An 18,505-nucleotide genomic window follows, 5' to 3' on the forward strand; every position below is an offset into this window, starting at 1 on the left:
GGGAAGTTCGCCGCGCGCCCGCAGCCTGGGTCTCCAGCCCCCGCCGCCCGGCCCCACCCCCCACCCGCGAGGCTTAATTCCGGGGAGGGCATGCTAATTCGGGTCGGCCCAGCCCGGGATGGGGGGGGCTCGGAAGGGGGGGCGCAGGCCGGGGCGCCGGGCGCGCAGAGGCGAGGAGGAAGGCCCGCGGCGGCCGGGCCGCGGAGTCCCGGGCGGTCGCGAAGAGGGTTAACCCAGTGTCGGGCGGCGCGGCGCGCAGAGCCAGCCCCGCGGCCGGCTTATTGGGCCAGCGCGCGGAGAGACAGGGGTCTGCAGCAAATCACGAACTAATTGATTAAGGCGAGCGGGTTTGAATAGCGCTGGCCCGGTGCCAATCGCCTTTCAAAGAGCCCCTCTATGATTAATCGCAATGCATTATTGATAATCATAATTATAGCAGGACACATGCGCGCTGCGCCCGGGGCCGGGGAGCCGGGGAGGGGGCGGGCGGGCCGGCGGGCGGGGGGAGCCGCCGCCGCCGCCGCCGCTCGATTTCCGTAATTTTGAGAAGATTTTTTTTTAGTAATTTTTTATTCTGCCCCAGCTGATGTTTGAGCCAGCATGTCGCGGAGGAAGCAAGCGAAGCCTCAACATTTCCAATCCGACCCCGAAGTGGCCTCGCTCCCCCGGCGAGATGGTGAGTGCTCCGGCCCGCGCCGCGGACACACACACGCACACACACGCACTCACACTCACGCACACCCGGACCCACGCACACGCGGCTGGCCCCCGCGCCCACCGCCCCGGCCGCTGCCACCGCCGAGTCCCCGCTCGCCTTTCCCACTCGGCGTATTTCTTCCTTCCTTCCTTCCTTCCTTCCTTTCTTTTCTTTTCTTTCTTTCTTTTTTTTTTTTTTTTTCTTTCCTTTTAATTTTCAATTTGCCTGCGCTGGGCTTCCCCCCTGGCCCGGAGAGAGCAAACACTTCTCCCGGCAGGATCTTTCCGGAGTTGTTGGGTCCTCCGGGGGGCGGGGAGGGGGGGGAGGAGAGCGGGCACGCGGGCCCGGCTTCTCCGGCCCGGCTTTTCCGGGGAGCGGCGGCCGGGTCCCGGGTGGCCGGCGGGACGCGGGGCGGACGGAGGTCTGCCGCCCGGGGCCCCTCACGCTCCCCGCGCCGGCCCCGGGGCCCCCGGGCCGGCCTCCGCCGCCCCGGCCCTGCTGCCTGCGGGAAGGAAGTTTACTTGGTACTCCGGGCTGAACTCCCAGCGCGGGGGAGCCCCCGGGCCGCGCCCCCCCCCAAACGCTCACACTCCACCTGGGTCCGCGCAGGGGAATGGGATGCCTTTAGGGGTTCAGAGCTGCCAGAAGACGGGGACCTGTGTCCGGGCGCCGGTGCCCGACACGCCGGGGTCGCGGCAGGGGCGGAGAGTGCTCTTTGCTGCTGGTTGCTTCTGAGACGCAGTGCAGGCGGACGGGGAACCGTGTTGGTTGGGGTCAGGCTACCCAATGGGTTTATCCCCGTATTTTTTCTCCCAATACATGCACCCCACCCCTCGCCCCCGAGAAATCTTTAGATTGGGTGTGCGCCCGCTGAGGATCGTGGTACTCCGTGCTTCCAGGAATCGTGAGGGTCTTTTTCCAGGGCTGTTGAGGGGGGGTCTCTAGCCAGAGGAGAACCCCCCCCACAGAGGCACTCGCTTTCTCGGATGGAGGCGACAACTGTGGGGTCCCGAAGGGAATGAACAAGTCTAGAGAAAAGTTTGTGTGAGGGCGCCGAGGCCGAGAGTAGGAGAGGTCCCGACTGGGGATTTGGGGTACGCATGGAGGACACCTCGAATCCCTCTTGGTCCCTGGAGGTGGTTCACTTTAGGGGCCTCCGAGCTGCCAGGCCCAGCGCCTGAGGCGAAGGAGCCGCGCCGGGGTCGGTCCCGGCAAGATGCTCGTCTCTCGGCTGCGGGAGGACGAGGGCAACCCCGGCGGAGTCTCTGCGGCTCTGGATGCCCTTCGGAATGCTCAAGTCCTGGGCGGCATTTGGGGGTATGGAGGAAGCACCTGGAGCCCGACAAGGCTCAGAAGCGTGCCCTTAGATCGTCATCTCTGCCCACTAAACTCCGCGGCCGCCCGGGCCCCACGGTCCCCCGGCTCCTTCCCTAGAGGCCTGCTTCTCAGTAGGGCTGGGGCGCGGGGAGCCGCGCAGAGCCCAGGCAGAGAAGCCAAGGGACTTCCACTCCCCTAACCCCAGCTGTTGGGAAACGGGACTCCTGGCGTGGGGGTCCCCGTAAGAAATTGGGGAGAACTGAGACAGATTAAGAAAATTGTTTACAACATTTGCCGCCACCCCCCCACCCCAGTACTCTTTCGAGCTTCCAGCCTTACCCAGAGTCTAAGATTTCTCAGTCTGCCGAGAAGAGCCCCCAACCCCGCTTTCCATCCCAGGCCAACCCGGGGACGCGAGATAAATTGGGGGGAAATTACCCCAGGCCGCAGCAACAGCTCCGAATATTTTTCCGGGTTTTCTCAGCTGGTTTCTTCTGCTTCTCGCCCCGACACCCATCTTTCTCAAAGTTTCTGCTAAGACCTTTCCGCCCTGGAACACTGTGAAAGTTCCCAGTCTGTGTAGGAAAAACCAAACGGGAGGAGAAGAAAAAGTTTTTCAGGTTTTGTTTTGTTTTGTTTGTTTTGTTTTGTTGGGGTTTTTAAAAATTTTTTGTCCATTTGTCCTGATTTCATACATTTTCAAAAAGGAGAAAAAAAGACTGGGGCTTCCTGGAGAAAGGATGCCTGCTAGATCTTTGCCTTTCTCCTGTCGCCCTGCGAATCCAGAATTTTTAATAGTTAAGGTTTCTCATAAAGCAATAGCATAAAAGGAGTTCACTACCTCTTACCATTATTATTTATTAGGACTTTTTTTTTTTTTAGTTTATTTGAGCTTTGAGGTAAGTTCATTAAGTCACTGAATCAAGTTTCCTTTCTTTTTTTCTTTCTTTCTTCCTTCCTCCCTCTCTTTCTCTCCCCCCCCCCCTTTTTTTTCTCCCCCAAAGCTGGTTCATTGTCCTAAGAAAGAGCAAAGTGTTAGGGGCATGGCCAGGACTTCCCTCCCAGCTCCTTCTCACCTCTCCCCACCCCCTCTTTTTCTTCGGTGGTAATGGTTTTAGGTTATGACTGTTTTTACATGGTTGAACAATAAGTTTGGGGGAAGCTGCCTAGAGGGTAGATTTTGTAATAGGGTTACAGGATTCCGTATGTTGTAATAATATTAGCACACAAGTAATCGTCCTCAGTGTCTGCCTAACCCGAGAGACTTCCAGCACCCCATCTTTTTATTTTGGGGTAGTTGGGAGAAAGTGGGGCTTGAGAACATGTGAACTATCTCCAAGTTACCTTTAAAAAGTAGCGACCTTTTCTGCAAGGAATCGGCAATCTCTTTGCACCTCCCGAGGCAGAACACACTTCACCGAGTTGTTAGGGTTTGGGGCTTTTTTTCTTTTTTTTTTTTTTTCTTGGTTTTGTTTTGGGTGGATCTCCCCCCACCCCCACATGTACAAAGGTTATTACATTTTTAGGAGACAGCGCCTCACTCCCAACAGTGTGCTACTTTTTCTTATGTCTCAAAATGGTCGGGAAATAGGGTCCATGGAACCTCAAACAAACTGAATTAAATCTAGTTGGTGCGTTTGACACACGCTGGCACCTCAGACGTGCTGATTTCTACCTAGAGCAGGACCTAGAAAAGTTTGTGGGCCCTGGCGCAGGAGCCCAAAAGCAGAGACTCAGGCTGAGAGCAGCCTCATGTATGTATGTGTGTGTTTGTGTGTGTGTATGTGTGTGTGTGCACGGGCATACAAAGAAAATCAGAGCCATGCCAAACAGCCACACGGATAACTCCCTCAGAACAAGTTCAAGAAAACAAGATGATTTGGTCAGCCTTCCGATGTTCCTATTTTAATTTAACTGTAATTCCAGGAACCCCTCCATTCACCTGGGAAATTTTTCTGTTTCTTATGAAACCAAGATTATGGCACATATTACTTGTCTCTTAAATGGTATTCAACAAGTCTCGAGTTATTTGTAGAAAGATGACTGCCATTGGAAAAATTATTTACCGAGATAAATAATTCGGAGAAAGGGGAATATTAGAATCTAATGATTTTCTCTGCGGGTTCTTTACTAAGCTCTGGGTTCCAGAGGTGTGTGTGTGAGTGTGTTGGGTTTTTCTTCCTTGGGTGGTGTTTTTAAGATTCAGGTAGCTACAGGGATGGCCCATTCCAACTCCATTCGTTTATTTAAGTATTTTGGTGCTCAGCTTTCTCAAGGAAAAGATAATATTGGAAGAGAGATAAAAACATCATGAACTCAAGATAAAACATGGACTCATATAAAGTATCATAAATGTTCCTCTTATTTATATTAATAATGAAATTCTATTATTTACCAAAGTAATTTACTCATTGTGAGCAGCTTAATGGCAACACATTGATTTCTGGGCCCAAAAGGTTAGAGAGAACTATAATTAATTGCTTTTTTTGAAAAACCGACACCTGCACGATAAGGCAGTTGGAAAGAATTCATGTTTAATCAGGCCTATTCTAAGTTTGTGGCATAATGGAAGATTCTGGATGAGAGAATGCAAACTGTTTTGAGGGGATTTGCTCCGGGCTGCAAATACTTTCTAAAACGTTAAAAACAAACATACCAACAAGCAAAGTGGAGTTGGGTGTGAGAGAGCGGACACAAAAGTGAATTTGTGATAGTGAGGGTCTCATGGTTTCTGGTACATCAAGTTTCTCTTATGGTTTATAGGTACAAGTGCCAATTTATAGGTTATCCTTAGGGGACTTTATTTCCTTTCTTTCTACATCCTGCAGGTAGCAAGTCATCTTTACCAGGAGCCCTTTAGAAGGCAAAAACCCACATTTCTCACGTGGAGAGCTTAGTGGGAACCCGAGCAAGCAAACGGCAGAGTCCCAGTCTGCTAAGTTTTTTGAAATGGTTCAAAGCCCAGCTCTCTGTAGTAACCAGAACAAAGTCCTTCTGCCGTCTTAATTCAGTGTTTCTAAGACATCGCATGGTGTACAGCTTGCCCCGTCTTCCAGAATTTTCTTAGCTTACCAAAACTGAAGGAATTGAGCAGTTTAGCCGAGATGGTAAATTAGCCGGAGCCCCAACACCCCTCCCCCCCCCCACACGCACAGAAAAAAGTGTGTGTGTGCCAGGCTTTAGAGAAGCTAAATGTGTCGAGCTGTTTTAACCTTTGCTAGCCTCCTCCCATGCAAAGGTGACAAGGTCCAGATCATAATATGTACTTCAGTATCTTCCCAGTGACCCCCAAATTGAGTCTTGCTAGTCACTTAGCAGGAAGTTGGTAGTTTACTTTAGTCTCACCTTATCAGCTTGGCTTCTTTTCCTAACCTTATTCCCCTGTCACCCTCAGATGCCAGACCCCCAAAGGGGAAGATTGACAGGTAGTCTCCATAGCTCAGTTTTACCCTCAAACAACAGGGATTTAGTTTCTTGTGCCTTTGCCAATGTTTATGTAGCCAAAGTTTAGATCTCGCCTTAAGGAGTCTCTTTTTTTACGCGTCACTGGAATAGGAAAAGCCACAAAGAAGTTTTTGAACAAACCCTTACAACTGGAACCCCACCTAGTGTTCAGTTTGATTCATCCAAGGGGAAGACATTTTCCCCCTTTCATTTATTGTGTGTGTTAGGTGGGCTCGCATCCCTGCTTAAAAAGGAGTGTCTTGTCCGTGGGTTTTTTTTTTCCCCCCAGAGATTTTGCTTGTGTTCTTCCACTCGAGAATACACTAATCCTGGCCAGAACACGGAGGAAATTGAAGCAGGCTGGTGATGTGTCATTTGGTTGCGTATCACAGAGAGGGAAACTTAAGACGTTATTATAGACAGTATGCAGGGCACACATGGGAGTGTTTAAAATTTCTTTGGAATCTTAAGCTGGGCATTCAGGTTTAGGTTTTTCCCAGGTCTGGGCAAAAAAAAAAAAAAAAATATATATATATATATATATATATATATGATATATATATATGTATATTAATAATAAAAAGATCAAGACTGGTCAATCAAAAATGTTCCTGATGGCCTTTCTCAATTAGTCTACGGGAAGGAACAGCCTGTAAAGATTATAGGCTCCAAAATCATAATCCTGTGAGAGGTTCTATTAAACATGTTAATGTGATCCGTAAGGTAATGGAAAGTGAAGTGAAGGCTCTTTCTGAAGAGCTCCAAAAAAGAAAACTAAATGTGGTAGAATAGGGTTGTTTTGTTCTGTTTTGTTTTGTTTTGTTTTGTTTCCTGGCTGGCCCAACCTTGCTGTGTGGGGCATAGTTTTATTTTTGTTTTCACAGTAGACAGATATATTGGAACACTTCAATTTTCTGCCTCCTATTCTGCCATGTTAGGTTGAGATGATGAAAAACTGACAAATTTGAGTTGGGTGTCCAGCCCCTAAATAGGACAAGACCGAAAACATCTGGGCTTTGAGTATAAGTTGGATGGAACTGTTAAGTTCACCACCTTATCCTCTGAAAAAACAAAAACAAAAACACAAACGCCGGAAAAATTCCAGATATCCTTTTTGTGCGTACAAACTTAGCAAACCACTGGCTCTCAAATTTTCCTGCCCGAGGAGGATTATAAAATCAATTTGTATGCAAACTCCGTAGAAAAGGACCTGGAATGTTACTTTCACCCTAGTACAGGGAGCAAGGCTACTGTATTTACTATAATGGGGTCACCAGTTGCAACCCTGTGTAACAGATTATTGAGAAACAAGATAGCAGACGGTCCGAAAAATGAATTAGAACATGGTGGTAGTGTGTGTGTGTGTGTGTGTGTGTGTGTGTGTGTGTGTGTTTGTCTTACTACAACTTAAAATATTCCCTCTGGTAGTTAAAGATTCAAACTAGTCCTCATGCTTTGTCTTTGTCGTGTTCAGCTTCACAGCAGCTCAGGTCAGAATACAGATAGATTTAAAGTTAAGAGCTATTACAGTATAGCGACACCTGCTTTTGAAATAAATCAAAATAGATACCGGAATTTTTTTTTTTTTTTGGTTTTCATAAACATCAGGAGATTAAATTAGTCAACTCTACAGTGAGATCAGATGGCAGCTTATTAAAATGTCGTGAAAATCCAAGCTAAAACCCTGGGCAGCTTTTGAACACAGTCTCTTTCTTAGAAGCAAGCAGGCATTTATTTTTAAGCATCTACATTTTCCGTCCAGTTAGCACAATCCTAAATTTAAAAATGTTCAGGTTGAAAAACTTGAAAATTCTCAAGTGAGTCTTGAAGCAGTGCAAATGCTAGAATTCGAGCCCAGGAAAGCAATAATCAGCTAAATCCTGTAAAGTAACCTTCTTTTTATTTTGTCCATATATTATGAGAATATCAGATGTTTGCAAGTTATAAAGAATTAAAATGCCCTTTAATCGTGAACACAGATGTGCTAAATATTTGAAAAAAACTACATTGTAATGTGTACAATTGATGAAGTCAGTTTTCTGATTTCCCTTGCTAGTTATTTAGTTCTGAATCTGTCATTATTTGTCTAAGCCCAGCTGACCAAGCAAAACTGTGTTTTAAAGTGGCTTTATGTTTTGATAAATGTGAGCTGGTTGAAAAGTATTTTCCACTGAATGCAGAGCTTAATAGAACATGCTGACATAATAGTTTTAATGCATTTTGTTGAAAATGTGTGAACAAACAGAATAGCTTTTGTTCCTTCATAATTGGCTGTAAAAGTAGATGGAAACATAACCATTACATATGGAAATGTGCAAAGAGAAAGAAATAACATTTCTGTTGAATATATTAGGAATTGCATTTCCTAGTTTAAAATAAGCATCTGAAATGGATGCATCATTTAAAATTGGTTGTCAAAATAAGAAGCTTTAAACGGAATTTTTGTCACATTATTTTTGTCCCAAGTTAAGCAACATAACTTTGGTGAATTTCGTTTAATATTTTGTTTACATTATTTTAAGGCAGGGAGAGAGACAGAAAGTGCTTAAAACAGCACCTTGAATGTGCATAGGAATCCGGTGCCAATTAGGATGATTAAACATTAAATTAAAACTGAATCATTATTGGTATTTTCTGCTACAGCTAAGATTTGTTTGGTATTGTTAATGCATTTCGCTCCATACCCTTGTGGAGATTAAAAGATGGGTATTAGCAAAGCTAGCTTGTTAAGTATAACTTAGCTACTCAAATAACACTCCCAGTGAATAAAGTGTGCATACATCTGGCATACTTCACAGGGGGTTCTCATCAACTTGGGCATCACTCAAGGCAAATAGAGTTAAAGGAATTTCCAGAAGTTAGTATTTAGGTATTAATTATATTTTCTGGAATGCAAAAGTCCTCAAGCTTTTTTGGATGTTTACTACGAAAAGGCAGATGGCTGGCTCTTTGGAGTTGACTCTCAAGTTTACCGAAAAAGCAACATTTTGAATTTGTATTTATTCATATTTGCAATTAGTTTTCCTTTCTTTTCTTTTCTTTTCTTTTCTTTTTTTTTTTTCCCCCTGCAAGTTTTCTGGGAGATTCAATTTGGAAGTCATGGAAACTAACTATTATCTGATTCAGTTCTGCAGAAAAGCATGCAGGGAGGTAATCCTTGAATTAAACAGTTTTTTTTTTTTTTTTCACAGCCTTCGGAGATGACCACACACCATTTGTACAACAGAAGTTGGTGTTCCCCATGCTGGGCAAACAATGGGGCTCCATCCTGTCTTTGAATAGGATGTTAGCTTGGAGTTGGAGATTTTTATGTTTAATTTACAAATGGATCTTAGCGAGAAGAAATCTGAGCAACCCGTGGAAACAAACATGAAATAAAGGGATTTTTATAATGAAAGGTTCAGGACAATCTGTTAAACAATTGATAACAGTTAAGAGCAAACTGTTTTTAAAGGCATTCAGACAAGGAGAATTGCACAGCCGTTCCAAACTCTAAACCAGGAATTATTTCTTCCCTTCGCCTTAACAGCACATCCTTCTAGAAGTTGATGTTGAATCAGAAACGTAAAGCTTGTGCCAGTTTTTATAGATAGAGAGAGCACTTTTGATGAAATATTTAGAGACATAACGTTGCCATTTGGAGCCTGGTGGCATCTATTCCTTGAAGAGTGGAATGGTAGCCAAGGCTGCATTCTTTAATTTTAAAAATAAACATGCCATGGGGGTAATATATAGGTGCGAGGCAGGCCTTGTAACAGATTATGATCATTGCGTTTCTCTTCGTTGTGTGTGTGTGTGTGTGTGTGTGTGTATGTATGTGTGTGATGCTTTCTTCTCTGTATTCAGCAGAGTCTTGAGCGGTCCCGAGGATTTGTTACTGATGTGGCAAAAGTGTGATTGTCACCGATCAGCCTTAGCTCAGGTTCTAGGTAGGGGCTGGAGGTGATTTTTAAGTTGTCAGTCTTCTGCTTGGTGATATGAAGCCCCCGCCCCACCCCCCCACCCCCGTCAACAACTGATTGGAACCTGAATGACTACAAATTAGTTTAGTGACAGAACAAACTGTCACAGATATCTTTGAATCAGTTGAAAATGAATAGGGTTGACAGAAACTCAAGAGACTAATAAGTCCTCAGAATGGTTGCTGGACCCTCTCTGGATGAGTAGACAATAAGGTGTATAAAATATTGGAAATCAATATCTTGCTATGGAATTTCATTATGCACCAATGTCTTCAGTTCGTAGTATTTTATATTTTGATGGATTATCTGAAGACCGTGGCTAGCTGAGAGAGGGGATTGATAGGAATTCCTCCACACCCTCCACATGTAATTATGAACCTTCTTAGGTGGTATTGACTGGTTTTCGGGGGCAAGGGGTTAAAGTTTGGAAGACAGAAAATGACTGGTCACGCTCCTTGTTCTGAAGTCGCGGGTGACCCTGTGTGTCCCGGCCCCCTTTCTCACCCTGCCCCTTTTGATGTTGGCAGGAGACACAGAGAAAGGTCAACCCAGTCGCGCCACGAAGAGCAAGGACGCCCACGTCTGTGGCCGGTGCTGCGCCGAGTTCTTTGAATTATCAGATCTTCTGCTCCACAAGAAGAACTGTACTAAAAATCAATTAGTGTTAATCGTCAATGAAAGCCCAGCCAGCCCACCCGAAACCTTCTCTCCCACCCCTCCTCCCGAGCATCCCGATGAACAAATGAATGACCCCGTTCTCAAAACAGATCAGGCCGACGGCAGCGACCTTTCGGAACACCTCGGCCGCCACAGGGAAGAGTCCATGGAGGTGGAGGCCCCGGGGGCTAACAAAGGTGGCGGGGGCGCTCCAGGGGGCGGCGGCGGCAGCGGGGGCGGCGGCGGCCCCCCGCCAGGCTGCAGCGGCGTTCCCTCTACCGGTACCTCAGCGATCACAACCTCTCTACCTCAACTCGGGGACCTGACGACACTGGGCAACTTCTCCGTGATCAACAGCAACGTCATCATCGAGAACCTGCAAAGCACCAAGGTGGCCGTGGCCCAGTTCTCCCAGGAAGCGAGGTGCAGCGGGGCCTCGGGGGGCAAGCTGGCTGTGCCCGCCCTCATGGAGCAGCTCCTGGCCCTCCAGCAGCAACAGATCCACCAGCTGCAGCTGATCGAACAGATCCGTCACCAAATACTGCTGTTGGCTTCTCAGAACGCAGACTTGCCAACATCTTCGAGTCCTTCTCCAGGTACTTTACGAACATCTGCCAACCCCTTGTCCACACTAAGCTCCCATTTGTCTCAGCAGCTGGCGGCAGCAGCTGGCTTAGCCCAGAGCCTCGCCAGCCAGTCCGCGTGCATCGGCGGTGTGAAACAGCTCCCCCCCACCCAGCTACCTCAGAGCGGTTCTGGCCACACCATCGTTCCACCCAACAGCGGCTCTTCCCCCAACATTAACGTTTTGGCGGCAGCGGGGAGCACCCCGTCCTCGGAAAAAGCGGCTTCGAGCGCTGGCGCCGTGCACGCCAGCCACCCAGCAGCCTCGGCGTCATCGTCACCAGCTTTTGCAATAAGCAGTTTATTGAATCCTGCATCTAATCCACTTCTACCTCAGCCGGCCCCCGCTAACCCGGTGTTCCCCAGCCCTTTGCCCAACATCGGAACGACTGCAGAGGAGTTGAACTCCTTGTCTGCCTTGGCCCAGCAAAGAAAAAGCAAGCCACCAAATGTCCCCGCCTTCGAAGCGAAAAGCACGTCGGACGAGGCGTTCTTCAAACACAAGTGCAGGTTCTGCGCGAAGGTCTTCGGGAGCGACAGTGCCTTGCAGATACACCTGCGCTCCCACACCGGAGAGAGGCCCTTCAAGTGCAACGTCTGCGGGAACAGGTTCTCCACCAAGGGGAACCTCAAGGTCCACTTTCAGCGCCACAAAGAGAAATACCCTCATATCCAGATGAACCCCTACCCCGTGCCTGAGCATCTGGACAACATCCCCACGAGTACCGGCATCCCGTACGGCATGTCCATTCCTCCGGAAAAGCCGGTCACCAGCTGGCTAGACACCAAACCGGTCCTGCCCACTCTGACCACTTCCGTCGGCCTGCCGTTGCCCCCGACCCTCCCAAGCCTCGCGCCCTTCATCAAGACCGAAGAGCCAGCCCCGATCCCCATCACCCATTCGGCCACCAGCCCCCCAGGCTCTGTCAAAAGCGACTCCGGGGCCCCCGAGCCAGCCACGAGAAACCCGGGTGGGCTCGCAGACGAAGCCGAAGAGTCCGCCGGGCCGCCGTCGGGGGGCAGAAGTGAAGAGAGCGGGACGGCCCCTGGCTCAGCCCCGGTGGCCGGTGGTGGCAGCGGCTCTCTGAGCTCCCCGGTGGCCGACGGGGGCCCGGGCAGCGCGGCGGCTTTTCCCAACCCCCTGCTGCCGCTCATGTCTGAGCAGTTCAAGGCGAAGTTTCCTTTCGGGGGACTGCTGGACTCGGCCCAGGCCTCGGAGACCTCCAAGCTTCAGCAGTTGGTAGAGAACATTGACAAGAAGGCCGCCGACCCCAACGAGTGTATCATCTGCCACCGGGTCCTCAGTTGCCAGAGCGCCTTGAAGATGCACTACCGGACACACACCGGAGAGAGGCCCTTCAAGTGCAAGATCTGCGGCCGGGCTTTCACCACGAAAGGGAACCTGAAGACCCACTACAGTGTCCATCGGGCGGTGCCCCCGCTCCGAGTCCAGCATTCCTGCCCCATCTGCCAGAAGAAGTTCACCAACGCCGTGGTCCTGCAGCAGCACATCCGAATGCATATGGGCGGTCAGATCCCCAACACCCCAGTCCCCGACAGCTACCCTGAGTCCATGGAGTCGGACACGGGCTCCTTCGATGAGAAGAATTTCGACGACCTGGACACCTTCTCTGATGAGAACATGGAGGACTGTCCCGAGGGCAGCATCCCCGACACGCCCAAGTCCGCGGATGCGTCCCAAGACAGCTTATCTTCTTCGCCTTTGCCCCTGGAGATGTCAAGTATCGCTGCTTTGGAAAATCAGATGAAGATGATCAACGCCGGCTTGGCAGAGCAGCTGCAGGCCAGCCTGAAGTCCGTGGAGAATGGGTCCGTCGAGGGGGACGTCCTGACCAATGACTCATCCTCGGTGGGCGGCGATATGGAGAGCCAAAGTGCTGGCAGCCCGGCCATCTCAGAGTCTACCTCTTCCATGCAGGCTCTGTCCCCATCCAACAGCACCCAGGAGCTCCACAAGTCCCCCAGCATGGAGGAGAAGCCACAGAGAGCAGTGCCCAGTGAGTTCGCCAACGGTCTGTCCCCCACCCCTGTGAATGGTGGGGCTCTGGATCTGACGTCCAGTCACACAGAGAAGATCATCAAGGAAGATTCTTTGGGGATCCTCTTCCCTTTCAGAGACCGGGGTAAATTTAAAAACACTGCTTGCGACATTTGTGGCAAAACCTTTGCTTGTCAGAGTGCCTTGGACATTCACTACAGAAGTCATACCAAAGAGAGACCATTTATTTGCACAGTTTGCAATCGCGGCTTTTCCACAAAGGGGAATCTGAAGCAGCACATGTTGACACATCAGATGCGGGACCTGCCGTCCCAGCTCTTTGAGCCTAGTTCCAACCTCGGCCCCAATCAGAACTCGGCGGTGATCCCCGCCAACTCGTTGTCATCTCTCATCAAGACAGAGGTCAACGGCTTCATGCATGTCACTCCTCAGGACAGCAAGGACACCTCCACCAGTCACGTCCCCTCTGGGCCTCTGTCCTCCTCTGCCACGTCCCCAGTTCTGCTCCCAGCTCTGCCCAGGAGAACCCCCAAGCAGCACTACTGCAACACGTGTGGTAAAACCTTCTCCTCGTCCAGCGCCCTGCAGATCCACGAGCGAACTCACACTGGAGAGAAACCCTTTGCTTGCACTATTTGTGGGAGAGCTTTCACAACAAAAGGCAATCTGAAGGTACCTCGCTCTGTCTGTCCCCCACCCAACAGCCCTCTGGCTGGTTTGCCATTGATTATCTGTAATGCATGCTCTCCCGAGCCAGCACCCCCCACCCCCCGAGGCAGGACATGCAGGGGGAGAGTTCTCGCGAGGGTTCCTGCCACGTGGGGCTGACAGGGGAGAAACGCGGGTGCCCCCGGCCGGCAGTGCGTGAGTCAGGATCGTGGCAGGGAGCGGGGCGGGCTGCAGCCCAGCGGAGCGGGTGGGTGCCTGAAATCATTTGGTCTGCTAAGCGAGGCGGTGGCTCCTCCCCACTGTCTCACTAAATGCACCAAATGAATTGCCTTACCTACCCGGGAAGACAGGCCCTGCGTTGCCATGGGGTATTGATTAAAGACCTCCACGTGGCCTGTGTGCAGCCCGTATCACTTCACAATTACCGTCCTCTTCGGCGGGTGCATCTATTTTTCATAACGGCGCCGTCCAGCAAGGCCCGCGTCCCCTAAAAACAATAACGTCACGCTGCCCCGCTAATGGGTATTATGATAATTGATTATACGACGCTTCCCGCTGATATGTGTTGGAAATAAAGCAAACACGCTCAGGTTCTAGAGCAACAGTTGAGCGCTCTGACTGTGTACATTTTTCTGTTGACAGAGTATTTCTCTAGAGATTGCTGCCAGTAATGCGAGATGAATAATTACTTTCTGGCTTTTCTCTCTGTGCACCGGCCCTCCACCGGGCAATCTGTGAGGGGTACTTGCTTCCCATCTGAAAAGGACATTTATAGGGTAAAGGGTGTCAGATACAATCCTTACCATTGCAATGAGAGTGGACATAACAATTCTAACCCTGAAAGGAGCTATCTGCGCCTGACGAGCTTGCTTGAGGCCATTATAAGCTAAATACGGGTAATAAAAAAAGAGTAAGTAAGGCAGGCATCTTGGCCCAGGAAGAGGGAAGGCGGCCCGGGGCCGGGGAGGGCGCACGCGTTATTAGGAGGGGGCTCGAGTGGATGGTTCCCTATTCCTTGTCCACTGTCTGGCACTTAATAAGAATAGACATGTGGGCCACTTGGTTTGTCGAGTGTTGGGATATGAGCTGAGACAGATTCAACTATTAAGCTTCTCCCTTCCTCTCTCTCTCTGTTTCCCTTTCTTTCTTTCCCTTATTTTTTTTTTTTTCCTTTCCCCTCCCTGACCCTGGTCTCATCTCAGGTACACATGGGCACTCACATGTGGAATAGCGCCCCTGCGCGACGGGGTCGGCGGCTGTCCGTGGATGGCCCCATGACATTTCTAGGAGGCAATCCTGTCAAGTTCCCAGAAATGTTCCAGAAGGATTTGGCGGCCAGGTCAGGAAGCGGGGATCCTTCCAGTTTCTGGAATCAGTACGCAGCAGCGCTCTCCAACGGGCTGGCCATGAAGGCCAATGAGATCTCCGTCATTCAGAATGGTGGCGTCCCTCCAATTCCTGGAAGCCTGGGCAGCGGGAGCAGCTCACCTATTAGCGGCCTGACGGGAAATCTGGAAAAGCTCCAGAACTCCGAGCCCAGCGCTCCCCTGGCCGGCCTGGAGAAGATGGCCAGCAGCGAGAACGGAACCAACTTCCGGTTCACCCGCTTCGTGGAGGACAGCAAAGAGATTGTCACAAGTTAAAGCAACTCTGGCTGGAGAAAGAGCATCCCGGCTCAAAAAGAGACCCACGGTTGCCTCCTCCTCCTCCTCCTTGCCCCGTCCCCCCTCCCCCTTCCCTCCTGGTTCCCCCAGATCTATGAACTACAACATTACGAAGACATTCTTTTGTACCTTGTTCAACTTCTAGAGTTATAAGAAAGCTTATTTATTAGTGATATAACCTGGCTTTGCAAACAGAATGCAAGCGTTAACTTTGGTCTTCTGTATTTTGGACTAAATACTAATTGACTAGAGTGCTGTAAATTTGCTGTAACATTTATGGCAATCGCAAGTTGCCCTGCTAGGCGGTCTTAATCTGGCATTAACTTATTTTCTATATCCGGTTTAATATGAATCTGGTGTTGATGCAATGCCTCAGTGATGCATTAGATCTCTAATAAAGTCTGTATATAAATGTACACTTTGATCCTGCTGGAAAAGTTTTATCAGCAAACACATTGTCTAATCTTTCGAAACAAATTTAAGCAAAGGACTGAAAGTACAGACTGATCCATGTGGTTCTTTGAAAGGTTTGGGCTTTTGGGTTTTTTGTTTTGTTTTTGTTTTTGTTTTAATTTTTATTGGAAAATTCAAGTTGCTTTTTTTTTTTTGTAGATTTAACCATTTCCGTTTTGAACTGCTATTTGTATTGTGCTTTTTACTTGAGTCGTCCTCAATGTTGATAAGTTTCTGTACAGTAATAAGCACGCAGAATTCTTTAGAGAAAATACAAGTGTTGTTTTGGTAGTTGAAACTGAGACGTAACATTTTGCCTTGTAGGTATATTCACAATAGAAAATGTGTGCTGGAATTACACAATGCTGCTAAGTATGGCATCTTGAACAACCGTCAGTGGAGAAAATGTAGATGCTCTTGTACATACGATAAGAAATATCACTTTCATTAAAATGTACATATGTTCCTTACAAGAGCGAATGCTTCTTCTTGATCAAGAGAGCAGGTATAGTGTTTGCTTATTTTGTATTAGGTATGGAAGAAAAAAAAATTGGACTGTTACATGCACTTTCTTGGAAAGTTGAAAGGAAAGGGGGGGGTCCAATTTCTTTAACATTTAATACTTACTAACAACAGAGATACTGTAATTTTACCCAAGTAATCAAATACATTTTTTTTGCAACAGATAAAACAAAATACTGTGTCTGTGTTTTTAGAGTGCAGTTCTATTTAGCCAGACCCCGAAATGTATTTTAACATTTCCCCAGGCGCCAGTTAAGCGTATGTGAGTGTGTCTCTCCCTCTAAATAAGGAATTGCAAAAGGCGTAACAGAAACAGGTTTGCATGGGCCTGTGGGGGTTTTTTTTGTTTTTTTGTTTTTGTTTTTTTCCTCCTCTTCTTTCATTTTCATCTTTTGTCTTTTTAATTTGGAGGATCTAGATATTTTGCCAGTTATCTATGACCCATCTGGGCACTCTGCTCACACTCCCACCCCCCAAAAGGAGGAAAAATGAAAGGAAATAAACAGCCCTTATTGGAAGTTTGGTCTGGACAGGTCATCCCTGAAGCAGGACGTTTGGCCCATATAGATTTCAGGTTTATTTCAACTGTGCTTGTTTCTTTTCTCAGGCAGGGAAAGCAGCGTGGCTAGCGAATGCCCCAAGCAGAGGGGGATAGAGAATCTGACTCTGAAACTAGGCCTCAGACCACAGAGGTCAGTGTTCTTTAATTAGGCTTTCATGTGTTTTGAAACTCACATGCATACCTGAAAAGAAAACGTCCATTACAACTTGAATATTTCGTCATTAAAATTCAGTCTGAGTCTTCCTCTCTCCCTTTTGTTTTAGGGGAAACGTGTTTTCCTCCTGAGCACTATTTTGGGGTGAGCAAACAGACAGGGTGGAAGTTGGTGTCTACAGGGGTCTGGCGATTTGTTTCTTTCAGGGAGGTAGGTGGTGAGCCCCTGCCCGTGGCCGCGCTCAGGTAAGGGACAAGCATTGGGCCGCCTCCCAGTAGAAGTTTGCACGGGGCGGGGGGGGGGGGTGGCAGGCCACCCGGGGCGCGCCTCCCCAAGCTGGGTGGCTCAGCTTGGGGGAAAGGGGACCAGGCCAGGACAACGCGGAGGCGGGCGCCCCTAAAGCAGGAGAGGGTGCTTGTGGGGCTGTGCGCGAGGCGTCAGGGTGCAGAGATCTGGGGCCTGCGTCTCTGCAGCCCTGGCCGCGCGCCCCAAGAGAGACGCCTTTGCTCAGGAGTGGGGACACGGAGGGAAGGCCGCAGTTCTGGCCAGAAGCTCTTGTTCTACGCGGGGCCAGAAGGGGACGTTTCCGTGGCGTTGGGGGCGTCCCTCCCGGAAGCGGTCCCTGCGTCCCGGGACGACGCCCTGGGACAGGCTGGGAATCTGCGACTCGGGCCACCGGGAGGGGCGGTCTCGCAGTGCCCCTCCGCGCCCCGCCCGCCGCTCGAGAGGGGCCCAGCCGGCGGATCCCCGACGCCCACCCCGGCGCACGCCCGGCCATGGCCCGGGTGAGCCGCCCCAGGCCCCGGCCTCCCACTCGCCGGCCCCCCGCGGGGTCACGGCCTTGCGCCACCCCGGGCTGCGCGTCCGCTTCCGCGAGTCCGCTTCCGCGAGGCGGGCGGCCCGGGCCGGGAGCCGGGCAATTGTTTCTCTACCCGCTCCCCACCAACCTCCTCCCTTCTAGCGCTTTCTGGAAGGGAGTTGCGGGGAGCCCAGGCAACTTTTCGCTTAGACAGACTTTCCGAGGCAACGGAAGCCCCGGAGGGGAAGGTCGGAGCCCCGGGGTCCGGGTCTCTCCCCCTCGCTGCGCCTTTGTCCCCGCCGAGCCATCTATCGATCCACTATCTCTCTAACCTATCGATCATTACCTGCCCACTCGCCTTGCCGGTCATTTCCAAATCAAGGCTCGCGCTCGGCCCCGCCCTGTGCGATCCCCACGCTCGGCCTTCAGGCTCAGCACCCCCGCAGGAGAGACACGGATTCAGATTAGTAAAGCAACGCGGTTTATTTCTAGGCGGACCAAGTTCACGCAGCAGCCCCCCACCCCCACCCCACCTCCGCCCGCTAAGCCGCGGCTATGCTTTGTCCCTTCTGAAACTTGGGATGCGTGGAGGTAGTTTGGAAACCAAAGAGAACTGAATTTTCTGGGTTGTTGTTGCCGGGAATGACGACGGGGAAGTTGACGACATTTTTGAACTAAAAATATGGATTTGGGTGACATGCGCCCCAGTTCCTATTTTTAAAATGTGCACCGTGAAAGTATCGTTAAGCACAGCGAATCATGCAAAGAAGCCCCTTGTCTAGAAGATAGACTTGGAAGGGCAGTGCAGTGATTGACAAGGACCTGAAGAAGAGAGACCGATGAGGGACCCAAACTGCCCAAGACACCCCCTCCCAGGAATGACTGTGGGGGAGGGGCAGGAGAAGGGAAAACAGGTCCCTGCCGACCCCTTAGAGACACCTGAAAATGACTCTTGAGTTTT

At 49.8% G+C, this 18,505-nt stretch overlaps 1 protein-coding gene across 3 annotated transcripts; it reads left to right on the forward strand.

Moving 5' to 3' along the window:
- The first annotated feature begins 35 nt into the window (after positions 1 to 35).
- SALL1 (spalt like transcription factor 1) lies at positions 36 to 16,192 on the forward strand. 3 transcript variants are annotated; one of them, XM_080828356.1, is made up of 4 exons: positions 37 to 676; positions 8,650 to 8,686; positions 9,948 to 13,393; positions 14,593 to 16,192. In XM_080828356.1, exons 1-4 carry the CDS (start codon positions 587 to 589, stop codon positions 15,031 to 15,033), a joined length of 4,014 nt encoding a protein of 1,337 aa, XP_080684482.1. In that variant the 5' UTR covers positions 37 to 586; the 3' UTR covers positions 15,034 to 16,192. The 3 variants fall into 3 exon arrangements, with proteins under 3 accessions (XP_080684483.1, XP_080684482.1, XP_080684484.1); XM_080828357.1 differs by lacking the exon at positions 8,650 to 8,686 and having other exon boundaries at positions 36 to 676; XM_080828358.1 differs by lacking the exons at positions 37 to 676; positions 8,650 to 8,686 and adding an exon at positions 9,330 to 9,387.
- The last annotated feature ends 2,313 nt before the right edge of the window (positions 16,193 to 18,505 follow it).

The sequence above is a fragment of the Martes martes genome (assembly GCF_963455335.1).
Source record: "Martes martes genome assembly, chromosome: 17".
NCBI classification, from domain to species: Eukaryota; Metazoa; Chordata; class Mammalia; order Carnivora; family Mustelidae; genus Martes; species Martes martes.